This window comes from Neovison vison, chromosome 11 (assembly GCF_020171115.1).
Source record: "Neovison vison isolate M4711 chromosome 11, ASM_NN_V1, whole genome shotgun sequence".
In the NCBI taxonomy this organism is placed as follows: domain Eukaryota; kingdom Metazoa; phylum Chordata; class Mammalia; order Carnivora; family Mustelidae; genus Neogale; species Neogale vison.
This window is the reverse complement of record NC_058101.1, coordinates 37246702-37273327: the sequence shown is the minus strand read 5'-3', so window position 1 is coordinate 37273327 and position 26626 is coordinate 37246702. Positions and strand designations below refer to the sequence as shown.

The window sequence follows — 26626 nt, the reverse complement described above, 5'->3', positions numbered from 1 at the left end:
CTAGACTGGTCCTCTAATTTTCTTTCATCTTTTCTATTTGATTTTCTATGTCTTTATCTGTTTTGCTACTTTATATGAGATTTCCTTATCTTTTTCTTCCAGACTCTCTATTGAAATATTCATCTTTGTTATCTTTTTTTAAGATTTATTTATTCATTTGAGAGAGAGAAAGAGAGGGTATAGGGAGGAGTGGGAGAGGAAGAGGGAGAGAGTCTCAGGCAGACTCTGCTGAGTGCAAAACCCCATGTCACGGGGCTCAGTCTCACCACCCTGACATCATGACCTGAACCAAAATCAGGAGTTGGACGCTTACCCGACTGAACGACCCAGGTGCCCCTGTTGTTTTAATTTTCAATTCATTTTCTCCTCCTTACTTCTTGTCTTAAGTCGTTTTTGTTGGTTCATTGGTTGCTTGGGTACTTTCAGTCTGTCTTTCCTATTCACGACTTTCCTCAGATGTCTGGAGCACAGCTGGAGGGTGAGCACCAGCATTCCCAGAACCAAGAAGGGGAGCAGGCCGAGGCTCTCGGTGCTACTGCATGTGCATACATTGACTTAACTTTCAGGTTTGGATTCAGCACCCCTGCCTGCTGCTGTGTGTTCTCTGCAATGTTCCTAGTCCAGAAACCCTGCGTCACCCTTTCTGGACACTAAACTTAACATTGTTTGGGGTGCCTGAGTGGCTCAGGTAAGTGGCTGCTTTTGGCTCAGGTCATGATGCTGGGGTCCTGGGATCAAGTCCTGAATCAGGCTCCCTGCTCAGCAAGTAGCCTGCTTTTCTCTCCCTCTGCCCGCTGCTCGCCCTGCTTGTTCGTTCTCTCTCTCTCTCTCTCTCTCTCTGTCAAATAAATAAAATCTTTTTTAAAAACTTTTTAATAAAAATAAATAAATAAATAGACTTTCATCCTTTGGGTGAGATAGAGAGTGGCAACCCCCCCAAAAGCTGGGCGGGCAGAAAGAGATTTAGGAACCTAACTGCTTCTTACTCACCTTCCAAATCATCCTGATTCTCGCCCTCCCCTCTGTCCCTACTGTCTAAAGCCTTGAAGGAGTCTGCTAAATTGGGCTGGTTCTTGGCTTTCCACACTGCTGACTTGCTGGGTCAGTTACATCACATCCACGGGCTTTCTGTTTTTATCGACTGTTGCTCTCTCTGGGAGCATATGTGTGCCTTTTCTTGTTTTGTCATGGAAGGTAGCCAGCTGCACTGGTTCGCCTGCACCTTTTTCTTACTCTCTCCCCACCCCTCATTCCGACTCAGTTGGCTAAATGCTGAACTCAGGCTCTCTCAAATACTACACATGGGCTTCTCCTTCCACCTACCCTACTTGTGGAAACACCATTCTTCCCATTTGTTGGCCTCCAAGAATAGGAATAATTTCAATAATTCCATCTTTTGTCCCACAGATCCCTTCTGTCATGGAGATATGGCTTTTTATTTTTCATAAAACTCAGCACATATTTGTGGAAGTCCTACTTTGTATTTCTTTTTGAAGAAACAAAGATAGTGAGATGTGATCACTGGACTCAGGGAACTTCCAGTGAGTGGCAGGGAGAAAAACAGAAACTGGCTGGTGGATGATGATGATAATGATGATGGTTATGATGATGGTGATGATGGTGGTGATGGTGGTGATAATGACAATGGTGGTGGTGATGATGGTGATGGTGATGATGATTGTGATGATAATGATGGTGGTGATGATGATGATGGTGATGATTGTGATGATAATGATGGTGGTGATGATGATGATGGTGATAATTGTGATGATAATGATGGTGGTGATGATGATGATGATGGTGATGATTGTGATGATAATGATGGTGGTGATGATGATGATGGTGATGATTGTGGTGATGGTGATGATGATGGTGGTGATAAGGACAATGGTGGTGATGATAGTGATGATGATGGTGGTGGTGATGATGGTGATGGTGATGATTGTGATGATAATGATGGTGGTGATGGTGATGATTGTGATGGTGATGATGATGATGGTGATGATTGTGATGATAATGATGGTGGTGATGGTGATGATGATGATGGTGATGATTGTGGTGATGGTGATGATGATGATAGTGATGATGGTGGTGATGTTGGTGATAATGATGGTGATGATGATGATGCTGACAGTGACAGTGAATGAAAAATAATAGCTAACATTACAGTTATAGTTTGTGTAACACTGTGCTCAGTACTCTGCTGTGTTCTTCCACTTAACCCTAACTACTCTCTGAAAAAATTACTATCATAATTGTTATTTTATGCATTAGAAAACTGTTAGTGAGGCAACGTAACTTTACCAAGACACTGTATATAATAAGTGTATATATAAACCAAATTGCTAAGAGAAATCAGGGCCGATAGAAATCAATGCTTAACTCAAAAACAAACCAAGGAAAGCTTGAAAAAATAGTTTTCCAAATTTGCTCTTTGATTTGGATTTCTCTTTGATATCACCACACATCAGGCTCTTTTTATCTCATCACTTAATTCAAAGGATCAACTCTTAGTAAGTCGGTCTGGACATAACTCTTGTAATTTTCCCCTTTTGCTGCTAGCTGGTGGTGCTTTCTGATACCTTGTTGCCATCCTGCCATTTGCTGTTCCATCACCAATCATGTCACATTTGGTCTTCTTTGCCTACTTTCAAGGGCCCCAATAACTTCACCACATATGCCATTTCCATCCCAAACCCACAAAATGGGCCTTTCCATTGTCCTTTGTATAAGTCATATTCTTTTCTATCCTTTTGCTTTTACTAAAACTGTCCTTTCTCATTTCTACCACCTCTTATGCCCCTATTTTTCCATAAAGCCTTTCCTGGCATCTCAACTACACTGGGTTTGCTTCTTCTGAACTCCCATGATACCTAGAACTGATTGGCTTTACTAATCCTTGGGTCCTCACACATGTACAGCCCAATGTAATGTCAATGCTCTCTTGCCCAACAAATAAATTAGTCATATACCTAAGGCATCAACAAATCAGGTGTACCTAAATATTTTCTTTTGAAAGAATTTTTTTAAAAAGTCATTCTAGGGGGAAAAGTAGAGTTTCTTTGAAGTGTCTTGTTTATGGTTATTGTTTTTGCTTTGATACATGGTCTTTATATAGTGCTTAGAGGTGAGAAAACTCTTACTTCATCTCTGGATATTCTTAGTCTTCATCTTAGAAGTTTCTTGGGTAAATGGACCATGTCTTATACTCATAAAATATTCATATAATTGACTCCAAGACACACACTCATTTAACATAGGATATGATTGGTAAAGTGTATGCATAATATATTCCTGAGATAACAAACAATAATTAAAATGCTGTATTTCATTGAATATTAGATGTCATAGATTATAACAGGTACTATTATCTTATATACCATAAAAATAGAAAATAATGCCACCAATTTAGCCATGATGTGCCAGTGATTGTAAGATGGCATTTCTGTTTCAGAAGTGTTAAAAGGCAGGGGCTCCAGGGTTGCTCAGTGTGTAAAACAGCCACACTGATGTTTGCTCAAGTCATGATCTCAGGGTCCTGGGATGGAGCCCCAGGTTGAGGTCCCTGCTTAAGGGGGAGTCTGCTTCTCCCTCCCCCTCTACCCCTTCCCTTGCTCTCACTCTCTTTCAAATAAGTAAATCAATATTTTTAAAAGGAAGTGTTAAAAGGCAAATGAATGTATGTATGTCTTAGATTTGATTAAATATGTACACTGTTTTATAATACATTGGTATTAAGCATCTTAAAATTTTCAGTGATACTTATAACTCAGTGATGAAGCCATGACCCCTTCCTACTAAAAGTTTAGTCTAATGGAGGGCACATTACATAAGTGAATCACTATAACCAAAGACAAAAAGTGATCAGAGCCATCCAAGAATTTAAAGACTCTATAGAGATGAAAAGAATGGAGTACTTACCTTTAATTGAATTAAAAAAAAAAAAAAAAAAAAACCTGTATGGAGGAGGTAGTATGTGCAATGAGGTTTGAAGGATCAGAATTTTGCACAAGATTAATGGGCATAGAGACATACTAACTGAGAGAAATAATGTGCACAAAGTCATAGAAATAGGAAAATATAAGCAATCTTTAAAAAAGAGCAAAAAATCCAGATGGATTAGAAATAGGAGTAGCTGGAGAAGTTGCAGAGATGATCTAGCAGTGCCAGTGGTGCCACATTGTAGAAGGGCCTGGATGCTGAGCTGAGGACATGAAAGACTTGGTAGGTAATGCAGAACTACTTAAGGCTTCTGAACCATGGGATGCCTTGTTGAGAGCTATTGTTTACATGACTGGCTCCACCTCATTCTGTGGATCCAAGAATAAATGCTCTGTCTTCAAGGTCCATTCCCCACTCTTAGTAGGTTCTCATCTATAACTCCAAACTGCCACATCCAGTTGGTTTCCCACAATGCACTTGGCACATGGCAAGTCTACCAACCGCATGGCAAGGTCCAAGTTCTTTAAACACCAAGCAAACCAGAATACTCCCTGTTTTGCATGTAGAACTATCATTTTATAGGGCACACAACACTCCCATTCACTGCAGTTTCCTGGTGCCTGGCACACAGTAGGAATTCAGTTATTTGTTCACTAAATAATATTCCATTTTTTTCCTGTGTCCTCTTTGTCATGTTCCCTCTACCTGAAAGGCCTTCCTTCCACATCTCACCATCATTATGTTTCCATCTACCACGGTGTCTCTCAAATTTGAGTGAATGCCTGCTTCAGGTACTGCTGGCCCCAGTTACACAAACCCCCAGCCCTTTTGTCTCTGTGCCTCTGATGGCATTATTTGTACCCTGCATAATATTTTAGTGATTTGTAAACTCTTCTTGTCTCCTTGGCCTCTACAACAAGATGGCTAGCTCCCCAAGGGCTTGCCTTTCTCATGTCATCCTTACCAAGTAATATTTGAGTTGAATTATGAACACTGTCATAAAAACTAAGAATAATAGAATCATGGGGCGCCTGGTGGCTCAGTCGGTTAAGCATCTGCCTTAGGCTCAGGTCATGATCCCACGGTCCTGGGTTCAAGCCCTGCATTGGGCCTCCCTGCTCAGTGGGGAATCTGCTGCTTCCTCTGCCCCTCCTCCTGTTCATGTTCTCCCTCTCTCAAAAAAAAAAAAAATAAATAAAGTCTTAAAAAAAAAAAAAGAATAGAATCATGTGACATTTGGGCAGTGTATTCAATTTTTTTTTTTTAAAGATTTTATTTTATTTATTTGACAGAGAGAGATCACAAGTAGGCAGAGAGGCAGGCAGAGAGAGAGGAGGAAGCAGGCTTCCCGCCGAGCAGAGAGCCCGACGCGGGACTCGATCCCAGGACCCCGAGATCATGACCTGAGCCGAAGGCAGTGGCTTAACCCACTGAGCCACCCAGGCGCCCATTCAACAATAAGCAACAACACTTAGTGAAAACACATTACTGACAAGAAAATGAAAATGAGTGACCAAAAGGATATAACCTTTCCTATACTGCATGCCAAATCTGAGGCAGAAGTCATGATCTCAAGAAGTTATTTACTTGGGAATGGGCCAAGAGCATTTCATGAAAAAGTTGTGTCTGTATATAAGTGAGTTATTCTAATAATCACCGAGAAGTTGGTAAAAATCCGAACATTAGCTTTACTTTCTCAAGTCCTATGTATCATTAGTTTCACTAAGCAAAGCTATTTTCTAAATTATGTATTTTATTAAAATGTTTTACGTGTATTCATTGAAACTTTGACTGATATGTCTCTAGGAAGCAAATTCTTTGAATTATTTTTCTGTTTAGTTGAAGCTTCACCCAGCAGAGGTGTGTTGTCATGTGATGTTTATTAAATAATGATTATAATTTTCGGTTATTGAACAGTCCCAGCGTGTCCAGCACGTGGTAGACTGCTTCCACATCGTGCCCTTTAACTTGCACGACATTATTTTATAGAGAAAAACACTGACATTTGGGTGGATTGTTCATTGATTGCTGATTGACAGCAGTTAGGCTGTAGACCCAGGCCACATGTCTTCCTGGGCCAGGAACGCCATTCCCCCACATCGCTGCCTAGCACCCCCTCGAGATGTGCTGTCTGCTCTCACTTCCAAGATATAACTTGGCCGTGAACAGGAGACAACTTGCAGGCTCAATTTGCAACTTTTTTCTTGTTGCAGGAAGAGAAGTTAAACTTTGAGAGAAACCTAATAGACAATCTCCACAACAGGTAAGCTATTTTCTTAATGCTTTGGGAAGAAGGTTCTGTTCTTTCTGTTTTCCATTAAATTTTCTATTACTTGGTCTTTCATGACAGTTGTTTTTTTGTTTTGTTTTGTTTTGTCTTTTAATTCAGAAACGTTAAAGCCAGCAAATTGAGTAATCCCTTAAATCCATTTCTTTCTGGCTTCATTCAGATTTGAGTAGAATTTCGTTATTTCCTTTTTTACTTGTGTTGTTTCAGGATACAATTCTAGAACATGTGAAATGAGCATGACCCAACTAAGTCTTCCCACTGAAAGATTTTACTATGAGGAACTGAAACAAGATGGTGGAACATCGCCTTGTTTGAGTTTAGTAGAAACATGCCCATCAGACAACTCAAATGTTTTGCCACTCGGCCATGCTTGCGAGTCGCTGTAAAAGCACAGTGAATATTTCTTTGTGGATTGCAGATAAATTTTAGCAAGTTAGATGAATTCAAACAAATAAGGAATCGACAAATAATGGGGATCAAAAAAAATAATGGGGATCAATTAGACCCATAAAGCAAGTAGATTAACACCAGGTACCTAGGAAGCTCTATGTAAGTTTGATATTTGTTATCATCATCATGATTATAATCTGTTATTAAATATCCTGAGGGCATTGGGCACCTTTGAAAAGTTTTATAAGTAAGGAGAGTGATATGATTAGGATTTGTGTCCTAACAAGATCATGTGACTTCTGTATGTCCAGTGTGTCCGGTGGATGCAGGTGAGGAGAGGATAATGTTATGGGCGGGGCAATGGCAGCACACATGGAGAGAAGAGGGTGTCTAAGAGAGACAGTGTAAGAGGCTGCATTCCTGCCTTCAGGTTTCATTCCCCCCTGGAATGTGGTCCCAAACTCCGCCAGCACCATTATCTGCTCTGCTCACCTTTGCCCATAAACCTTTCTTAATCTTCCCAGGATTACTCAGGTGCTCCTTAATGCAATAGTGGGTGACGCGTTTCAGTTGTGTTAACACTAGACTATTCATCTGCTTATGTTTTTTTTTTAAGATTTTATTTATTTTATTCAACACAGAAAGGGCATAAGCAAGGAGAGCAGCAGGCAGAGGGAGAGGGAGAAGCAGACTCCCCACTGAGTAGGGAGCCCATTGTGGGGCTCGAACCCAGGACCCTGGGATCATGACCTGAGCCAAAGGCAGATACTTAACCTACTGAGCCACCCAGGTGCCCCATGCTTATTTGTTCTTATAACATATTTCCCTTGCTAGACTGTAAATTCTTTCCAGATTCCTGAAATTGAATTCAGCACTTGGCACATAAAAGGTGCTCATAAAATATATGTTGCATGATGGGTGGTGAGCCCTTTAACCAACAGCAAAGATCTGTTCTGTCTCTTTGTGTGCTAATAACTGGCAGGGTGTACTGCTCCCAGTTTGGTGCTGAGGGATAACTGAGGCCTTAGAACCATGTTCAGTCTCTTCAAGCACACAAACTGTGTTTACTGTACTTCCAAGACACCTTGGGGATTCAGTTTTGCGTATGGAGGAGTCATCTAAAGTATGGGACCATCTGTTTTTTCTTCTCCTCTGACCAGTTTGTGCTTCCAGCCTTGAGTCCGGAGTACATGTGTAAAATGAGGTGACTGAATGGGATGTTCTGTAAGATTCAGGCAGTCTTTAAGATACCAGGACTTAGAACTAGGTGATTCCAAGCATCAGTTCTGAACTAGGCTTGCTTCTAAAGCTGTCATTATCAGTAGCAATACAAGGCTCACTGTATGGTATAAACTTGGGTCCACATCGCCTCCTCTAAGGCTTCCTCATCATTGCCAGAACTTAGCTTTTTCTAAACACTTCATGTTTCTTCCAGACCTCTCCCCACTCCCAGATAAAGCTGTTTCCCAAGTAGGAAGCATACCATTTGTCGAAGATGTGCCCCGATTCCCACACGGCTTCAGGGCGGATACGCTCAGAACATCGCTCATTTCTATTCACAGTACCTAAACACAGCTAGCAGCCCGTGTTTCCAGAATCTTCTCACAGACGACCATGAACATGAGAGCAGTCAACATTTAAGAACTTCCTACTTACTAGACCCACTCTACCAGACCCATCACCGTGTTTAAATAATGTGGTTTTTTTTTTTTTTTAAGGATTTTATTTATTTGAGAGAGAGAATGTGAGAGAGAGAGTATGAGCAGGGAGAGGGGCAGAAGGAGAGGGACAAGCAGACTCACTGCTGAGCAGGGAGCCCGATGTGGGGCTTGATCCCAGGACCCCGGGATCATGACCTGAGCTGAAGGCAGACAGTTAACCAACTGAGCCACCCGGGTCCCCATAAATCACTTGATTTTTTTTTTTTAAGATTTTATTTATTCGACAGAGACACAGTCAGAGAGGGAACACAAGCAGGGAGAGTAGAAGAGGGAGAAGCAGGCTTCCTACTGAGCAGGGAGTCCAATGGGGGCTTGAACCCAGGACCCTGGGATCATGACCTGAGCTGAAGGCAGACAGCTTAACAACTGAGCCACGCAGATGCCCCTAAATCACGCAGTCTTAAAATAGGAACCCTGCGAGATTACCTACTGTGTTCCCCATCTGATTGGCTGGCAAACTGAGAAGTTAAATGGCTCACTGGAGGTGACCCAGCTTTGAACAGGCCAATCCAGATTCTGACTCCAGAGCCCATTCCCATAATTACAGTGCTAGACTGTCTTCTGCATACTGAATTTCCAAGTTCTTCCTCTTCTTCTCCTAGACCCCCTCTATGATTTTATACACGTTCTTTGTCTTATCCCTAATGTGGCCAGAAAATGAAAGCAATCATATGCTAATGCCAATATCTCTTATGTTTCTAAGCAGATCCCCTACTAAAGATGGGTGATCCTGGGCTTCCTATTCAGCTTGAACCGAAGTCAGTAGATGAGCCCAGCACACTGAGATGAGCTGTTTTGCCCTTTGATACTGTTGCCATGATGGTCCAGAGTATGCCAGAAGGGGTGTCCCCTGATCACACGTGAGAAAGACAGAACTCCTGTTAAGTGAAACACATCATCTTCATTTCAGATTTTTAAAATCTTCTCAAAGAAACTATAAGGCTATTATGTGAAGATGCTCCAAAATGCACTTGTTCAAATTCTTGGCCCTTTAGTAAAAGTCATTCAGAAGGTCATGGTTCCCGCCCCCATCCCTACCCCCACCATCATCAGCTGAGTCTAAATTTTGGTGCTGCAGTGATTATCCCTGACCGGCACACTTGGTCTGGTTCTCAGTGGCATGGTCTATTAGCTCATCAGCCAACGAGATTCTACCCAAGGAACAGAATTTGGGGGAAACATCTAAGTCCACATCACCAAGGAAAATCTGTTATTTTCAATGAGATTATGTAGATATTAGTTGAGTCCATATATGGTCCCAGTCACTTTCTCCGCAGAGCTGTCTGTGATAATCTGCATTGACTTCCTCAGCATACACTGCAAAAGCACTTTGATAGGCCCAGGGGGATATCTAGATTACTGCTGCTAAGAGTTTTAGATATTTGTCTTAAGCTGCTGACTTGGAGCCTCACCGAAGCATTTAGGGGCATATTACAAATCAGCTTCCTGACACTCTATTGATGATGGCCAATGGGTCGATACGGCCCAGTGCCTATACTAATAACAGAGAACAACTTCCTTATTTTAGCAGCCATAAAGAACGTCTGTAAGTTTATTATTAACCACCGTCACCTACACCGATCAATGATGTTGAGTATTTTCATAGATAGTATTTTCATAGATTACTAAAAATAGCATGAAGGTTCTTCTTCCCCGATCCCTTTTCCAGTGGCAGTTTTAGAATACCCATATATGGATATAGGAGGGGTTTAAGGGCTTGGAAGGGAAGATAGCAGACTTGTAAGGAAGTCACATTGTACAGAAGACAGACTGATTTGTGCTAAGAAATGGAAGAGAACTTGATGGAGATGATGGAGGGGCTGACGTCCCTTCCCCAGCCGTCACTGACATCCCCCACGAGCCGCCCTGTGTCAGGCGTGCAGCAAGCAACCATATCTACATTCAAGATTACCAGGTTTTGCAGAATCCAATACTGTTGCCGTTAATTCTCCAGTGGCTGAGCTAGAAAGCCTTTGAGCAGGATACTGTTTGTATGAGGCTAGGTCCGGTCAGAAACAGGAACCTCTCCTTTCAAACAAAGGGAAGTTAGAGCCAGTTGGCAGAGCTGGGAAACCAGCTGGTGAGGCAAACACAGAGATGGTTAAGGTGGGAAGACAGGAGCACCGTAGGGGGAAGCGCAGACCTGAGTGCTGGGCCAGTGGCCGGAGCCGTGGAAGGCTGTGAAGGAGATTCGGTCCGTGCCAGGATGGACTGGATACCGTCCACGCAGCGAGAGAGACAAAGGGAGAAATACCCTGCCTTCTCCCATCTTCCACCTCTGCTCTTCCAACAGCACCTTCCATCGGTGGGACCCACCCAGACCCAGAGGGCCAGGGCTCCTAAGCATTGCCCTGCCCTGGGATGTGGAGCCAGCAGGAGGAGGCAGGTGCGGATCTCACAGCAGACAGGCCATGGATCAGCCAGCCCCCTGTCATAGATTTGTGCCAGTTATGTCCCAGTTACTAAACATGAGGTCGTTCAAGTGAATCCCATATTTTGAGACACTTGGTTATTTTAGCTTTTCCCTGTTACAACTCCCATAGAGAAGGATAATAGACTGAATATAATTTATAAAGTGTTTCAAGGCAAATTCTGAAAAACAGAGTTTTTAGAAACTTAAGTTTGGAGAACTGCCCCAGTTGGGGATGGGATTGGGAACAACAATGACAGGTACGAGTTTCTGACGAAAATTAAGAGGCCTAGACTGCCTTGGCATCCTTACTGCAGTAAAGCACCGGTTCTCGAAGTGTGGTCCCCAGAAAGCGTGAGCATCACCTGGGTGCTTGTTAGAAATACAGATTCTCGGGCCCCACCCAGATGCAGGTGTAGCCCGGTCCCTCTGTGGGATCCACCAGGTTCCCCACGCACACCCCGGCCTTGATCCAGTAAGGGGTCACATCACATCTGCTTCAAACAGAAGTCTACTCTTAGGAATGTGCACTCCAGAGAACAGAGCAGAGCTACTCAGACTTTTCCCCTAAAACAGTTCCCACCATGGGTTCAGGAGGGTGGGGACCTGGTGAGGTATCAAGAGGGCCGACCCAGGCTACTCACAGACTGGAAATTCCTGTATGCCTTCTGTCTAATTCCAGTATTGCATGCCAACTTTGCCTGTCAAACACACAATATCCTGGATTTATGTTTAATTTGAAATAATGAGCTGCGTCCCCCCAAACATTCAAATTGTCCCATGTGTGATTTTGTGGCTTGTCTTCACTTCCTAGTTCATGGCCACGTACCCTCATCCGAAAGATGGGTCTCCAAAACCAGCTCACACATGGGCTAGCCCGCAGGGTCTGGGGGGGCACAGGGATGGCCGCAGGGAGAGGCAACCACATGGACCGCCCAGCAGCACCACATCTGGGGGGAAGGAATTGTAACTCTATACGCCACAAGCTCCTTCCTCCCCGGCCACTCCCACAGAATTATTCTCCAGACGTACAGGTGGGAGGGAGCTACCCAGACTCTCCGATCTGGGGATCTGATGTGCAGTCTTTGGGTCAACAGTGGTCTCTATAGAATTGCGGGAGCCCTTTGACCCCACCACGATGCGGCCAGATTACTGAATAAACCTCGGGTCGGGCCAGGGCTGCAGGAGGCCCTGCCATAAGGTGGTGCCATAGCCACCGAGACTTAGAGGTGACGTTCCACTATCTGAAATATTTACCGCATCACTTACTCCCTAACTTTGCCCCAGAGCAAAGCACCTACACTATTTATGTCCTACACCTTGTCTCCCAGAGGCCTTTCCCACACACAGTCCCCAGCCAATGTAGATTAACCAACTGCTCTGTACTGCCATCTGGTGGTCACAGAGGCAAGCACACCTATAAAATTCGGTCCCAGCCCAAATTAATAGGATCTAGTTCCCTTTTGCAAAAGCTACTGGATTCCCAAACCGCAGCTTGTTATATAATCCAGTGGACTCAGAAATCAACAGAACCTACCAAGACAGATGCCAGGAAACGTTAACAATAATGAGAATTAGAACAACAGCATTAGTAGCTACACTGTACCACTTTCTATCTTACATCCCTTGACTTATGTATAAAACAGTGGTTCGCGCCTTAGAGGATTGTTGAAAAGTTAAAATGAATGAGTACATGGAAGTTCCTAAAACAGGGGCGCCTGGGTGGCTCAAGTCAGTTGGTTGTCGTCCTTCAGCTCAGGTCATGATCCCAGGGTCCTGGAATCAAGTCCCACATCGGACTCCCTGCTCAGCTGGGTATCTGCTTCTCCCTTTCCCTCTGCCCCTCTCCCTGCTCCTGCATGTGCACACTGTCTCTCTCTCTCTCTGAAATAAATAAATAAAATATTTTTTTAAAAAAGAAAGCAAGTTCCTAAAACAGTATTTGATGCATAGTAAACACTGAAACGTTAACCACCTGTCTAAATACTCACAAGTACTAACAGTATGCCAGACACTAGAGTAGATGCCTTACAAATTTCTAGCTCATTTAATTTTCAAAACTGTCCTGGCAAGCTGGAACAGTTTCCATTCCCATGTTGCAGATTCGTCAGCTAAAGCTTGAAGAAGCTAAGAAATTTGCCTCGAGGTCACCAAGCTAGTAAGTGGTGGTGGGAGAATGGAGATTGGCAAGTCGGCACCTAGATTGCTCCTTTAAACACCAGGCTGAAATGCCGGTATGCTGTGATGAATCTTCCCCAACGTTTATCTAAATCCCATTCCACCCCACACAGATACCCCGCTGCCACCACCACCATACCCACATATTCAAGACTAGAAGTTCTCTCAGGGAACACCTGGGCGCCATTGTTTCCCCAGAACCTGGTCCACTGCCCGGTACACACTAGGGATTCGTTGGAGAGCCGTGGAATCAGCAGAGACACCGTGTAATGACTGTGATCATTCATGAAACGTCTGTCTTAAGGACAGCAGACCAGTGACCACCTCAGGAAAGAAAGCATGGTGTCACTTGTCTTCACTTCCTAGTTCATGGCCACGTACCCTCATCCAAAAGATGGGTCTCCAAAACCAGCTCACACATGGGCTAGCCCGCAGGGTCTGGGGAGGCACAGAATAGAAAGAATAGAATAAAATAGAAAGAAGGGCCATAATAGAGTAGAATAGAAATAGAATAGAAAAGAATAGAATTTGAATAGTAAGAAGAGCCATAGACCTGTTTTTTTGTTTGTTTTTTAAGATTTTATTTATTTATTTAACAGAGAGAGAGACTGAGAGATCATAAGTAGGCAGAGAGGCAGGCAGAGGGGGAACCAGGCTCCCCATTTGAGCAGTGAGCCCGATGTGGGGCTTGATCCCAGGACCCCGAGATCATGACCTGAGCTGAAGGTAGATGCTTAACCCACTGAGCCATGCAGGAGCCCCATAGAACTGTTTTTAAGATCCATCAGAGAGATGTGGTTTGCCAGTCTATGGACCACAAGGAGAGGAAAAATGGAGTGACATTCTCCCCGTTGGAAAAGTCTTACTGTTCCACATTTAACACAGACACCCAGGATCCTGAGGCTCCAGAAGGAGTAAAGTCATGGGACCAGGACCTGGCTTGATGCCCAGAGCTCATGCAATGAAGCACCGCAGGAACAGTGTAGACACCCTCCTCAGGTAAACACACCGGCAAGAACAGCCATAGGAAAGGCCAAGGAGGCAGCCCTCTAAATCATACGATCTGAGTGGGCCCAGCGCAGCCTCTCATCAAGATACAGCTGTTTCAACCTGACATTTCATCCTCGGAGACTGACTGATTTCTTGGCTCCTGAGAACTTAACCTCCAGCCCGGGAGCCCATGCCTCCTCCCCTCCTGCATTCTCCAGTGGAGACTGGGGACCCAGCAGCTCCCCTCCTCCAGCCTCACAGGGTGGTCCCTGAGATCGGAGTCCTCACCTCAACAGCTTTGCAGTTACACGTCCTCTCCCTCGGGACTCCCTGGACAGAGACTGAGGAGACCCCTGCCAAAAAGCCGCACACATGAGGGAATGAGCCAGAAAACCGGGGGTCTGAGGAAGCACAAGGAGGGGAAGCTTTTTGTATTTGGTCAGGACCCTGAGCTGGTGGTGTCCTACTGGTGCCCGCCTTACCTAGGGATTCAAGGGGGCAACTGTGCGTAAGCCAAGTTGAGGAGGGGGTCATGAGGGAAGTCCCCTTTGTTCACTGAGTCACCTTTTAGGTTATCAGATTTGGAGGAGAGCTTTGAGGTCATGGACTCCTTTTGCAGATAAAGAAACTAAGGAGTTGAGAGACCACAAAGTTTGTTTTTGTGGTCGAGGGACCACAAAGTTTCCCACGTCTGTGCACCTGGTGCGGGAGCTGTTGCTAACATGTAACTTTGCCTGGCTGGTTCCCACCGGATGCCATATGACACTTTTAGTCTGATAATTAGGACTGTCATTTCGACTGTTGTTCTTCCCAAAATATTTCACAAAACAGAAGTGTTGTTGATTGTTAATAACTCTTTTGCAGGGGGTGGGGGAATTCTGTGGTCAAATAATTTGGGGAGATACTGAAGTCAACAAGGTAGAATAGTTCTTATTCAAAACCACGAATGTGTTCACCTTTAATTTTTTTTTTTTAAGATTTTATTTATTTGAGAAGGAGAATGAGCAGGGAGAAGGAAATGCGGGGAGCCTTACACAGGGCTCCATCCCAGGACCCTGGAATCTCGACCTGAGCAGAAGGCAGACGCTTAACCGACTGAGTCACCCAGGCCCCCTTCATCTTTAAACTTAATCTCTACTGTTCCCAAACCTATCGACCAGGGACCCCTTTCTGAGGGGAAAAACCTACAAAGACATTTCTGCACATCAATACCCCATCGAACCCAGTTCTGGACAATGCTAACATATATCGTAGTACATCAACTATAGAAGATTTTATTTATTTTTATTTATTTGAGACAGAGAGGGAGGGGGAGGGAGAGGAAGAGAGAATCTCAAGCAGACTCTCCACTGATGGCAGAGCCCAGCTCAAGGTTTGATCTCACGACCCTGAGATCATGACCTGTGCTGAAACCAAGAGCCAGGCCATTAACGGGCTGAGCCGCCCTGGCGCCCCCGTACATCAACTATTGAGGATGTGTAAAACAGACTCTTTGATGGTGCTGGTAATAAAAGGTCCTTGTATAGTTTTTCAGGTTCTCCAAAATCAGCCAAGCTCAGCCTCTTCAGGAGAAAAGGAAACACACCAAGAGTTTTCCAAGGCTATCCAAAAAGGAGGAAATGGATTGAGTAGTCTTAGAATGTAGCTTCTTGTCCCTTTTCTGTTGTGAATTCAGCAGTCAGGGAAGTTGGGCAGGCCATCTCATATTTAGCCTAGAAAGCACCTGCCGAATATTATCCTTCATTCCTCTTGAGCCCAGGAGCTCAGTACCCAGAAACGACTCACTAAATATTTGTCAACTTCACCTGCTGCCCAGGTTAAATGAAATCCCAACTGTTTTGTAAACACTGGTGAGTTGGTTTTTTCAAAAACGGAGCTGGAAATTTGTTTAATTTCGTGTCTCTCTCCCAAGCATTCCAACTTCAATCAGCTCAGACCACTTCCCCGAAGCTGCCTCTACCGCTCGCTCCTGGACTGGAACCCTTGGAGCAGAACGTCCTTGACCCTGAGAATGACCCAAGGGAGGTTTTTCAGCTTCCCCAGCCAAAAGGGAGGAACTGAGTCCCACCCATCTCTCTCAGCTCCTGCGCTCGGGTTTTTGTTTTGGGCCACTGGGTAGTGTGACCTCAGGTAGAAAATCGACTCATCCTTCATTCACACCTATCCCTCAGCAGGCATTTCTTCATTTGAATAGCAAGTGCAAAGGGCCTGTGGGTGCTGGATCCTGCTGGGAGTTAGGCGTTGCCTGTGAGGAGCTTGGGATGGGAAGGGGAGGCAGACAGCAGAGGATGCCAAAGCACTCGTCCCCTCGAAGATAGCCACGAAGGACAGGAACCATCCCTTGACCTCCAGCGTTCAGGTGCCTGGTACTGGTTACTGAGGGAAGGTCTTCAGGATATACTCAGAATAACTAAATCCAGAAAAAATTGGTGGGCTTTTGGGGAGCTCCCTTTCAAAACCTTTCCCCTGGGCTTCCTTTTAGGGAATATCTTAATATCAGTGATTTCCCTGTCAGTGGTTGGTCCAAGTCTAGGGATACACAGAATGAGAGTGGACATTAGATTGGTGCTTTTTTTTTTTTTTAATTTCCCATTTTTTTTTCTTTGAACTTTTCATTCTGACAGTACGTCAGGTTTACTGAAAAGCTGTCAGAAAAGTTCAGAGAACCTTCCTATACCCTCGACTCACAGTCCCCAAAAGTTAACATTTACCACATCAGCTTGGTCCTCTCTCTTTCTCTACACATGCACACACGCACCCAATTTTGTTTCTAAATCATTTGAAAATTTACAGACCCCATGCCCTTTCCTCCTTAATCCTCGCCTGTGTGTTTCCTAAGAACAAGGACGTTCTCTTATACACCCCAGTGCTCTGGTCAAAATCAGGAAATTAACACTGACTTAATACTGTTACCTAATCTATAGGCCTTTTTCAGATTTCAGCAACTGTGTCAAAAATGACCTTTTAGCAAAAAGTGTGTGCATTTCATTTGGGCCATCGTATCTCCTTTGTCTTCTTTAATCCGGAGTGGCTCCTCGGTCTTTGCCTTTTCTACTATTCAGAGTACAGGCCAGCTGTTGTGCAGAATATCCCTCCATTTGGGCTTGACAGATGTCGCTTCACTCCTCCACCCAGTTTACGTTATTTTGGCAGGAAAACCAGAGACGTGGTACTGAGTTCCCAGCGCGTCCCATCGGGGGCACCTGGAGCTGGTTGGTCTCGTTGATCGCTGGCAGTGTTCCCCTTGGTTATCGGTCGCGGGTGCTGCATGCGTGGTTTCTCCACGGCCCACATACTGTTTGAGCCTGAAGCATGTGCCGGGGGGATGCTGAGACTGGCCATTCTGTTCCCCTCAAACTCTTGACCACTAGTCTCTGCACTCATTGGTTCTTGCTGGAGTCATGTACTGTTAGGATGGTGATTGTTCTGGTCCCATTATCCCTCATGTGTGTGTCAGCTGGCTTTCTACTTATAAGGCACAAGTTTCCCTTTTCAAAATTTCTATCAGAGAGATTCACAAGTCCTCGTTTTATGCAATGGGTTGTAATCCTTTGTATCCGTAGTATTTATTCTGATGCTCAGGTGTTCCTGATTTGGCCGGTAGAACCTTTACGAGCTGGTTCCTCTTTCCTTTGCCTCTGTCACTCCTTAGGGCCGTCCCTATTCACAGGCAGCCCTGGCAGCTGGGCTGAGCCTTTTTCTGTGTCTCTTGAGTCAGATGAAGACTCAGTGTCTCTGCCCAGTGGCAGAAGACTGACTCTCCGTGGTCTTCCCACCTCCCCCCACCCTCACCACGTTCCCCCTCATGGAACAGGATTTTCCAGCAAGGACACTTGACTAGTAACTGACAGAGCATTAGTGAGTCCATCCTCAAACACAGAACTGTTTAACTTCAACACAAAACGCAGGGCAGAGTCAACCCCCAACACAGGACTCCGCGGGCGGGCGCCTGCGGCGGGCGGACATACCATCCTAATGGTATTTGCTTTTCCCCTGTGTAAACCAGGTGATGGTTGCAAAGGATTTGCCCTTTGCTTCTCTGTTGCTTTTTAATACTCCAAAGAGAAAGCAGATTTCGATTCTGCTAAGTAATAAAAAGCACCTGACAACTTAGCCCTTGCCTCCAAGCTAGCTGTTGTCAAAGTTGAGGGGGGAGGAGAAAGCGGGTAGACGGCCCATTTTGAACTCAGTCTTATTTCGAAAGAGCATGTATTCTGCCTCACCTCTCCTGCCCACCCCCCCATTTTCACATGTCACACCAGGCAAAGAATATTCCCTTTTCGCTCCTGGAAATAGAAGAGCTCCTCAAAGCAAAATGTGGATGTGGACGGGACATATGAAAAAAGAAATATATTGGATTTGTTATTAGGAATCTTCATATAAGGAAGGAAATCCTAGATACGGGCAGGCAGGGTTTGGGTGTAAATACATTATTCCCCACCCTTTCCATCCGCCGTCACACAGCCTGGGACGCAGTCGCCTCAGTGAGGGAAGGAATGCCGCTGGGGAGGGAAATCCCCGGGTGTGTGAGCGAAGGCCAAGCCCTGACCAGGAAGAGGCTGTGTCTGCTGGCCAGAGAGGCTCGGAGCATGGCCCTCCGGTAGGAGACCAGGTCCGGAGGAAACCCACGCAGTGTGCCCCAAAGGCCGGTGGTAGGGGAGAAGCCAAGCTAGAAACTTGTTCTGGAAAGGGGAAACACCATCAAAACATCCTTCACATTCCATGGCTTTGAAGAAAAAAAAATAGAGATTCTGTAGTTTTCTTGGAGGAGGAGGAGGAGAGCCTAAAAGCCACAGATGACTTGTAAATCCTACAAGGAAGAGGGATGTGGTGGCCCCCCAGTTGGCGTCTTCAATCTCAGCAGTGATTGCATTTCCGTGCGTGTGGCTCACAGGCCCAGGCCCCTGCAGCAGGGGGAGGTGGCTGCCAGGCTTCTCCAGGTCGACCTTGGTCAGCCTCTGGCACCTGCAAACACAAGGTGTGGCTCAAGGCCTGCCCCTCCCTCACCTTCTCCCTTCTTTCTTCTCTCTCCCTTCCAGAAAACTTCCCTCCTACACCTCTTGAGCTCCCCATCCGAAAATTGACCTCCCAGATATTTTTACAGCGATTAATATTTCATGATGGCTGGGTTATGGACATTGGGGAGGGTGTGTGTTATGGTGAGTGCTGTGAATTGTGTAAAACTGATGATTCACAAACCTGTATCCCTGAAACAAGTAATACATTATATGTTAATTTTTAAAAAGTAAAAAAATAAAAAATAAAAAATGCTGAATTATCCGTTAAAAACTTTTATGAGATTGTAATCAATTAAAAATTTTCTTAACAAAGGAAAAAAAAAATCTCACAATGGCTTCAAAGACATTATGATGACCCAGTCAATCCTCTCTCAAAAATTTCAAAACCTGGTTTTTTTCTTTTTCTTTTTTTTTTTTTTCCACCACCTATCATCCTAACTGTGTTTCTAAAGAGAGTCCAAGATAAATAAAAGTATTGCAAGCGGGAAGAGGAGCAGGGTTTTGGAGCAGGGTGGGGGAGGGGTGAGAAGGAGGGAAGCGGGGCTGATGGAGGCGAGGAGGCGCATGTGGAATTTGTTATCTGTCCTGTGTGTCCAGCTGATATGTGAATGATTAGCAGAAAATAGGCACAAGTGGGAGCCGAGGCTGGGAACAAAATTCCGCGCTCTGGAAATGGGGTCATTGAATTGAGAGCGCTTTGAAGAAGGAAGTGCTTGTCCGCACCCACTACTGGCGGAGCTCGCTGCCATCTCTCCCTCTGAGGAACTTTGTGGCACTTGGGACTTACATCTTTCAGTTGGTGCCACAGTTGACAGAAATAAACCGTTTGACCCTTATCCAGAAAACAAGTATTACTTGGTGTTGCGAATGCGTTTGTTCATGTGTGTGTTGTAACAGCTAGATTTTATCTTTCCTTAGTGCAAGGCTTCCATCCTTTTTTTTTTTTTAAGATTTTATTTATTTATTTGACAGACAGAGATCACAAGTAGGCAGAGAGACAGGCAGAGAGAGGGGGGAAGGGAAGCAGGCTCCCTGCTGAGCAGAAAGCCCATGCAGGGCTCCATCCCAGCACCCTGGGATCATGTCCTGAGCCGAAGGCAGAGGATTAACCCACTGAGCCACCCAGGCGCCCCCATCCTTTTTTTTTTTTTTTTTAACGTGCTGTGTCCAAATAGGTCTGAATAATAAATATGTGCTTCTTGTGAAAATTAACTCATACACTCTCCAGCAATGCTATATGGTAAACATATCATCATTCCCATTTACAGATGGGATAGCTGAGGCCCAATATCATACAGCCAGTCGGAAGCAGAGCTGGGTTCTGAACCATACACTCCAAGTAAATCTCCCCATCTCCAATCTATAATCCCATCGGCAAAGACTTTTTTTTTTTTTAATCATAAGCAGTAACATTCACAAGTTCCAGAGATTAGGATAGGCTAACTTTGGGGGGCCGCTTTTTCAGCCCTCTGTGGGAAGTTGTTTGTGGATTATGTAGGTCCTGTAACCTACCCGTCTATAACCTCTTAAAGAACACCAGTCATGGGACGCCCGGCAGGCTTACTAAAGAGCATGCAGCTCTTGATCTCGGGGTCGTGAGTCCGAGCCCCACATTGGGTGTAAAGATTACTAACAACAACAATAACAACAAACTTAAAAAAAAAAAAAAAGAAAGAAAAGAAAAGAAAAGAAAACAAGAGAGCACAGGTCATTTACCATGTGGGTAAAGTCTTGTGAAGCGGTTGTGAGGGCATCCTGGGAATCCAGCCATGACTAAAAGAAGACAGAAGAAGGGGCTGGGAGGCAGCAACATAGCCACCAGTGAACCACTTGTCCCTCGTCCTAGGGTGTGTATCTTACAGGGAGGGAGGGACCGGGGCTGTAGATTCTGTTATTGGCCTTCTTAAAGGCTGTAGGTTTTAGAAATGGAAGTGACTTAGAGGTTCTTCCACATCAGTGTTTCGGCTCTTCAGAGGCACGATCAGAACAACAGAATCCGTTCTACGTGGAGGGAAGATGTGAGTCAGAGGCAAGCATCGGGGAACATGACACTCAGAAAGGGGCAGGTGGGAGATAAAAGTGGCCCAGAGCTGAACCCACCTGCTGCCTGAAGGCCCCCAGGGGCCCGTCCTTGAGCTGTAACAGCCTGGAGCCCTTGGACTGGAGCCAGGGATGGCCCAGTCATGGGAAAGGCAGCACAGGTGCACTCCAGTCTGGGTGAAGCTTGGAATGATGACCGCAGCTGTGACCTCCTTGGGTGTCTGCTGTGGAACACGGCAGTCAGCCACTTTACCCAGATGTCCTTAAACGCTGGAGTAGCTAATCCCTCGATAAGGAATCCTCTCTTCTCTCTTTCACCTCCCGATGTGGACACATTCCCGCATCCCCAGCACAAGGCAGTGAGGGAGGAAATGGTACAGACCCTTTTCAACCCCGCCGTTCTCCCCCTAGCATTCTTCAGCCTGTGTTGCCTCCTTTGCCAATGGGAGACGACACAGGTAAGTCCCAAGGATGGTGAAAGGTCCTGGCACAGAGACCGGTATCCGTAGGTGTTTGAGAGCTCTGAATCCGCGGTTGGGATAAAGGAAGGGGTTCCTAGGAACCCTGGCCTCCCTGACTCGCACGTTATCCTTTTGCCAAAAACTGTGACTCAATGAACTTGGAGTATCTGGGGAAGAGAAAGCAAACGTAATTCCTATTCACCTGTCATTCACTGTTCTTTCCCTTTTAACTTTCTTTTCCAGATGGTAACACAAAATAATCCAGATGGGGTGCAGGTGCTGTAAAATGATACAAAGGTAAAGTTGAAAACATAACCTGTCAGTGGAGGAATCTGGGATTACCACGGGGGCCCTCTGAAGACCAGACATGGGTTTAGTGCGTTTATCCCGCTTTGGGGCATGACCAGCATCGCCAAGAAATTATGAGTTTGGAACTACTTTGATACCATTTAAGGGGACATGTGGCCCCGATTTTTAAACTTATTTTGCTCACCGCTCAGAGCACTTGGGGAACGACATCATCCTCTGTGAGCAAACTTGGTTTAGGTTGAATTTCCAATTCCCCAGAGAGCTTCAGTTCCAAGAGAAGCTTGGGTTTCCAGAAATGGTGCCTGAATGAAATGACATCGCTGAACATAAATCACACCCATCACATATGTTCAGATTCCATTTCAGAATAACTTGGATCCCATGAGAATTCTACACAAACGAGAGGGAAAACATTAATTAACTTGCTTCCTTCACAAATAACACTTTTTATCATTCTAGTTCTATATCTGTAGCTAAATGGTTGTCTCCCTTTATTCATACGTATGTGTGTGTATAAATTCTGTTCTACTGTAGTCACAATATGCTGGTAGGCTTTATCCAAAAAACACTATAATAAATATTTATTATAAGTGTCATTCATTCAGTCCAGACTTCATATTTATTATTTTAATGACTGCACAGTATTCCATTAAGGGGATATGCTTAACCCTTTATTCCCCTGTTATCACACATCTGTTTTATTTCCCTGTTTGGTTGTTTTAAACTCTATGAATCGCTTTGTACTTTGTTGCATGCTCTCTTGGATCTCTTCTTAGGATCTCTTCTGGGGGCAGGGGGTACACGTTAAACCAACTCTATCTAATTGGTTTAGACACACATACAGGCTTAATGGAATAATCCCAGAAATTAACAGGAAGAGCAAAAGAAGAGTCTGCAAAAAAAGTATTAATGATGGAAGTTAGTCATTCATAAAGGTAGTAATGAAAAAAGTGAATTAGTGTTTAGCCTGACCCTCATTCTTGTCTCTCCCCCCCCAACCCCAGCTATCTCTTTGATCCGGTTCAAGTGCCCTCCCCTGGCTATGTCAACGAGGTGAACAGCTGCAAGGTGGATGAAGGTGACACTGGTAAACTGAAAGGCAAGCAGAGCAGCCAAGTCATCGTGCACAAAAATGAGCTGCAGATCGAGGGCCTGAAGAGGACGGCCAGCAGAGGCCGAGCCTGCAGCGGGCAGGAGCCCCACTGGCCTCCTCCAGGACAGCCCCCTCAGGGGGATACGGCAGGGGGACACTATGCCAGCAAGGCCGGTAGTGCCATCAATGGCATCAGCCCTGCCCTCTCCCCGCTGCAGCCCACTGGGGATCATGGGCCCCACCAGGGTGACAGGGGCTTACTGCCTGCAAACAGCGTCGCCCCAACTCACCCCTTCCCAGAAAGAGGGGGCCCGGGACAACAGGACAGTGCGTTGCTGGCCTCGCAAGAGACACCGGCCGTCCGAAATGGGGACTCCAGAGCTGCTTCCAGGGCGGAGGGTCCTACCTTGGAAGTACTAGACCATGACCTCCAGATCCCGGACCCAGATTACCCTCCCCTTTGGGGCTCTGTTGTAGACAAAGCTGATCGGGAAGAAAAGGACTGTCTTTCCAAGAGCCAGACTGAGGAGGACCCTCTGGCGGGAACCCACCCCAGGGCGGGGGAGCACGGTTTGAACATGCCCTTCCCCTTGAAGAGAAGTTGGGATTCCTTGAATGAGGCCTTGACGACAGACGGCCTAAGCGTCTGCTTTAAAGAGGAGGCTGTTGCTCAGGCCAATTCGAGAACTGAGCGGGAGGATTCACGTGGCTCCCCCCGCGAGCCGGGCGGGGACACGGAGGATGAGGATGCGGCCGTGGCCGAAGCCCTTGCGGCCTTAGAAGCAGCAACCGCTGGAGAAGACGTGGACATGGACGAAGCAGATTAGGGCCCTGAGCAGGTGGCGCAGTGCGCACGTCGGGCGCGCGTGCTCTGTTGACAGACTGGCGCCCCCCACCACCACCACCACCCCGGCGGCCTTATGGGTTATTTGCTCAGCTTCCATTCCGATGATCGCCCGGGGGCCTGCGCCCTGGCGCTTGTTGTTCAGAATGGACCGCACCGCGGTGCCGACGGGCCGTCACTCAGGGCTCTGGAATAAAAATCAGAGTGCGCGGTGCAGGACTGCCCGCCCGCATGCAGGAATTAAACGGCCTGCTCGTCCACCCACGGATCGATGTTCTTCAGAATGCTCTGAAATCCCAGCGCTTAATCCCTTCCCTCCTCCCCACCCACCAAGGGCGCAGAATCACAGACCATTCTGTCTGTAAATTCTTCGTCTTGCTTTTGCGAGCCAGACATTGTACCCAACCTGGAAAAGGTAGCTCCCCCCACTGAAAGTGCCTAGTGTGTCCCCAGAGCATGGCTTGCCTTCAGGGACAGTCACCCAGGGAACTAATCACTAACCACTTGTTTGACATCGAGTTGAGCTCAGCAGCCCTCAGGATGGAGAAGAAGCCACCAGTAAGCAAATGGTTAGTCATTAGCTGTGATATTAAGACACCTTGACCTTAACTTTTTTACGTTATTACTTTTTAATCTCCTCTGGGACTCGGGGAAGCCGGCCAAAAGAATTCTGCAAACCGCTTGTGTTGTATTTGAGTTTTAAGTTCGTGAGGTTGGGAAGAGCCAAGAGATAGACGTTTTATGCCACTTAATGTCTGATTCTGATTAAAATATAACAACATATGCATCTGTCTGTTGTAACTCAAAGGTAGTTCTGATTTCCCCAGACCGAGTGTCAGTGAATCTTGATGTTTCTTTCCATTTGGAGAGCCACCCTGCCGAGCGGCAAGTGAGGATTACAAGTCCGTTTGCTGAGGATGGCTGCGGCTGTCTGTCCCTACCATTGAGACTCAGGATACCACATGCTCTGATCTTCCTGAGGGATGAACCACAGCCCTCTCTGGGTGCCAGTCTTCGAATTTATAAAAACAAGAACTGTCTTTCCGACATGGCTCAGTGGAGAATTTAGAGGATGGTCCAGTCTCTCTAGAAAGATTCGAACACGGAAGATGCCAGCATATGGCATTTCATAACACAGGCTCTGAAATGTGGCTGACCTCGGTTTGCTTTCCAGCTTTGCCACACGACCTTAGGCAAATAGCTTATCCCTTCTATTTGCCCATCCATGACGTGAGAATAATAGTATATATTTGTAAGGATTAAATGAGATTGTACAAGTATTTATCACGGTGCCTGGCCCATGGTAGGCACTCAATAAAAAGCTGAATCTTACCAGTGAGAAACAAATCCTTGAAAAATGGTTTTATGTCCTCACACCTGAAAACTCTAATACTGTCAACTGTCTATAATGTCATCACTGCGCTTTGGTGATCCTTTAAATAAAAACTTGATTTCTGAGCTTCCCAGCATCTTTAAGGATGGCGGATGCTTACTGATGCGTACCAGACGTACATTACCCTGGGTTGGTTTGGTGGCATACCATCTCTACATACAGGGTCACACCGAGTGCTTAAAACATAAGCTGTTGTCATCGTGAATTGCATCATAGGTGGATTTGCTGTTGTACCAAGTACATTGAGTGCTTCCTGTTTGAGAGTGATCCCTTCAACAGTTTCCCAAAGTGTATCTGTTGGGATTCGGTTCAGCTGCATGTGATAAGTGGCTTATATAAAAATAGAGATGTATTTACCTCTTCATGTAAACAAAGTTCATAGTTAGCAGTCCAGGGTGCTAGAGTTCCATCCTATCAGCGACCTGTGCTCCCATAATCTTGGCTTCCTTCTCAAGGTTACTGTATCTTCCAATCCTTGGGTTTTCTTTCCATGCAGGAAAAAGAAGGAAGGGAATCACCCTCCCTTCCATTTATACCTCCTTGGTCAACATCTAGTCACGTGGTCACATTGAGACACAGGAAAGGCTAAGAAAACTTACTTTTCTGTCTGGCTGGATTCTCCAATTAAATTCGGGATTCGCTTACCGAGAAGAGGGAGACTAGACATTGAACACTGAGGCGGTCAGCTTGCCATGTCTGTCACATCAGGTCCTCAGAATGCAAGAGCCCTGGAGAGAGCCAGTTTGCAAGAGGTATTCACAGTTGGCATATCAGAAGGGCATTGAATTTTCGGTCTAGAGGAAGGAGGACTGGACCGCGACAGGCATCCTGACTTCCCGCTGCTGTTTCAACAACAAGAGGATGAAAGAAGAAAATTCAGACGGAAGAGGGGTAGGGTGAGGAATGAGTGCAGACAGTCTCTTTGGCTTGCGTAGAAACACACTTCTGCGCTTGGCACGTGTACATAATTTCCCATTTTGAGACTGCCATGATATTTCACCGTGTTAACGGTTCACCTAAGTTTTAAAGATTCTTTTTGTGCGAATAACGGCTTCAGAAACGTTAGCAGATGACCAAGATTTTCGAGTGGTGTTTTTTTTTTTTTTTAAAGCTATCATGGTGCCTTTTGTCTACTCCCATATCCAGGCTATACCAAAGGATGTCCGAGGATAGAATCTTCAGGTCGAAAAGAAATTCCAGATTTTACCTTTATCCACTAGGTTGTCTAGCAACTGACTAAGCATCCCACTCTGTGTTCCTTCTAGAGCCTGGTGCCACCCCATATCAGAAAAGTGGTTGATTGGCAATAGTGAACTTTTCAAATATTCTGGACAACTTGAAAGCATGGACGCACTCTGAACAGAAGGCACAGGCTCTGATTAGGAGGGGACATCCTGATCTTTCGTGATCTAAGCAAATTGTGTCATGTGGCTATTTGCCACGTTAAATCTTAATTTTGATACAAGATTATTTCTATATTGTGTGCGTGTGTGCACGTGCATGTGTGTCTACATTTTTTACTGGGGAAAGTTGAACTATCATATAAA

General features: G+C 45.5%; 1 protein-coding gene across 2 annotated transcripts in view; it reads left to right on the top strand.

Annotated features, from left to right (window-relative positions):
* C11H4orf19 (chromosome 11 C4orf19 homolog) overlaps nt 1–25152 on the top strand; it is an 82980-nt gene extending 57828 nt beyond the window's left edge. For both annotated transcript variants that reach the window (XM_044224765.1, XM_044224764.1), the window contains exons 2-4: nt 6156–6205; nt 21684–21737; nt 22754–25152. In XM_044224765.1, coding sequence (XP_044080700.1) covers nt 21706–21737; nt 22754–23669 — 948 coding nt within the window. In that variant the 5' untranslated portion in view covers nt 6156–6205; nt 21684–21705 and the 3' untranslated portion in view covers nt 23670–25152. The remainder of the gene's footprint in view (nt 1–6155; nt 6206–21683; nt 21738–22753) is intronic.
* Nucleotides 25153–26626: the final 1474 nt, after the last annotated feature.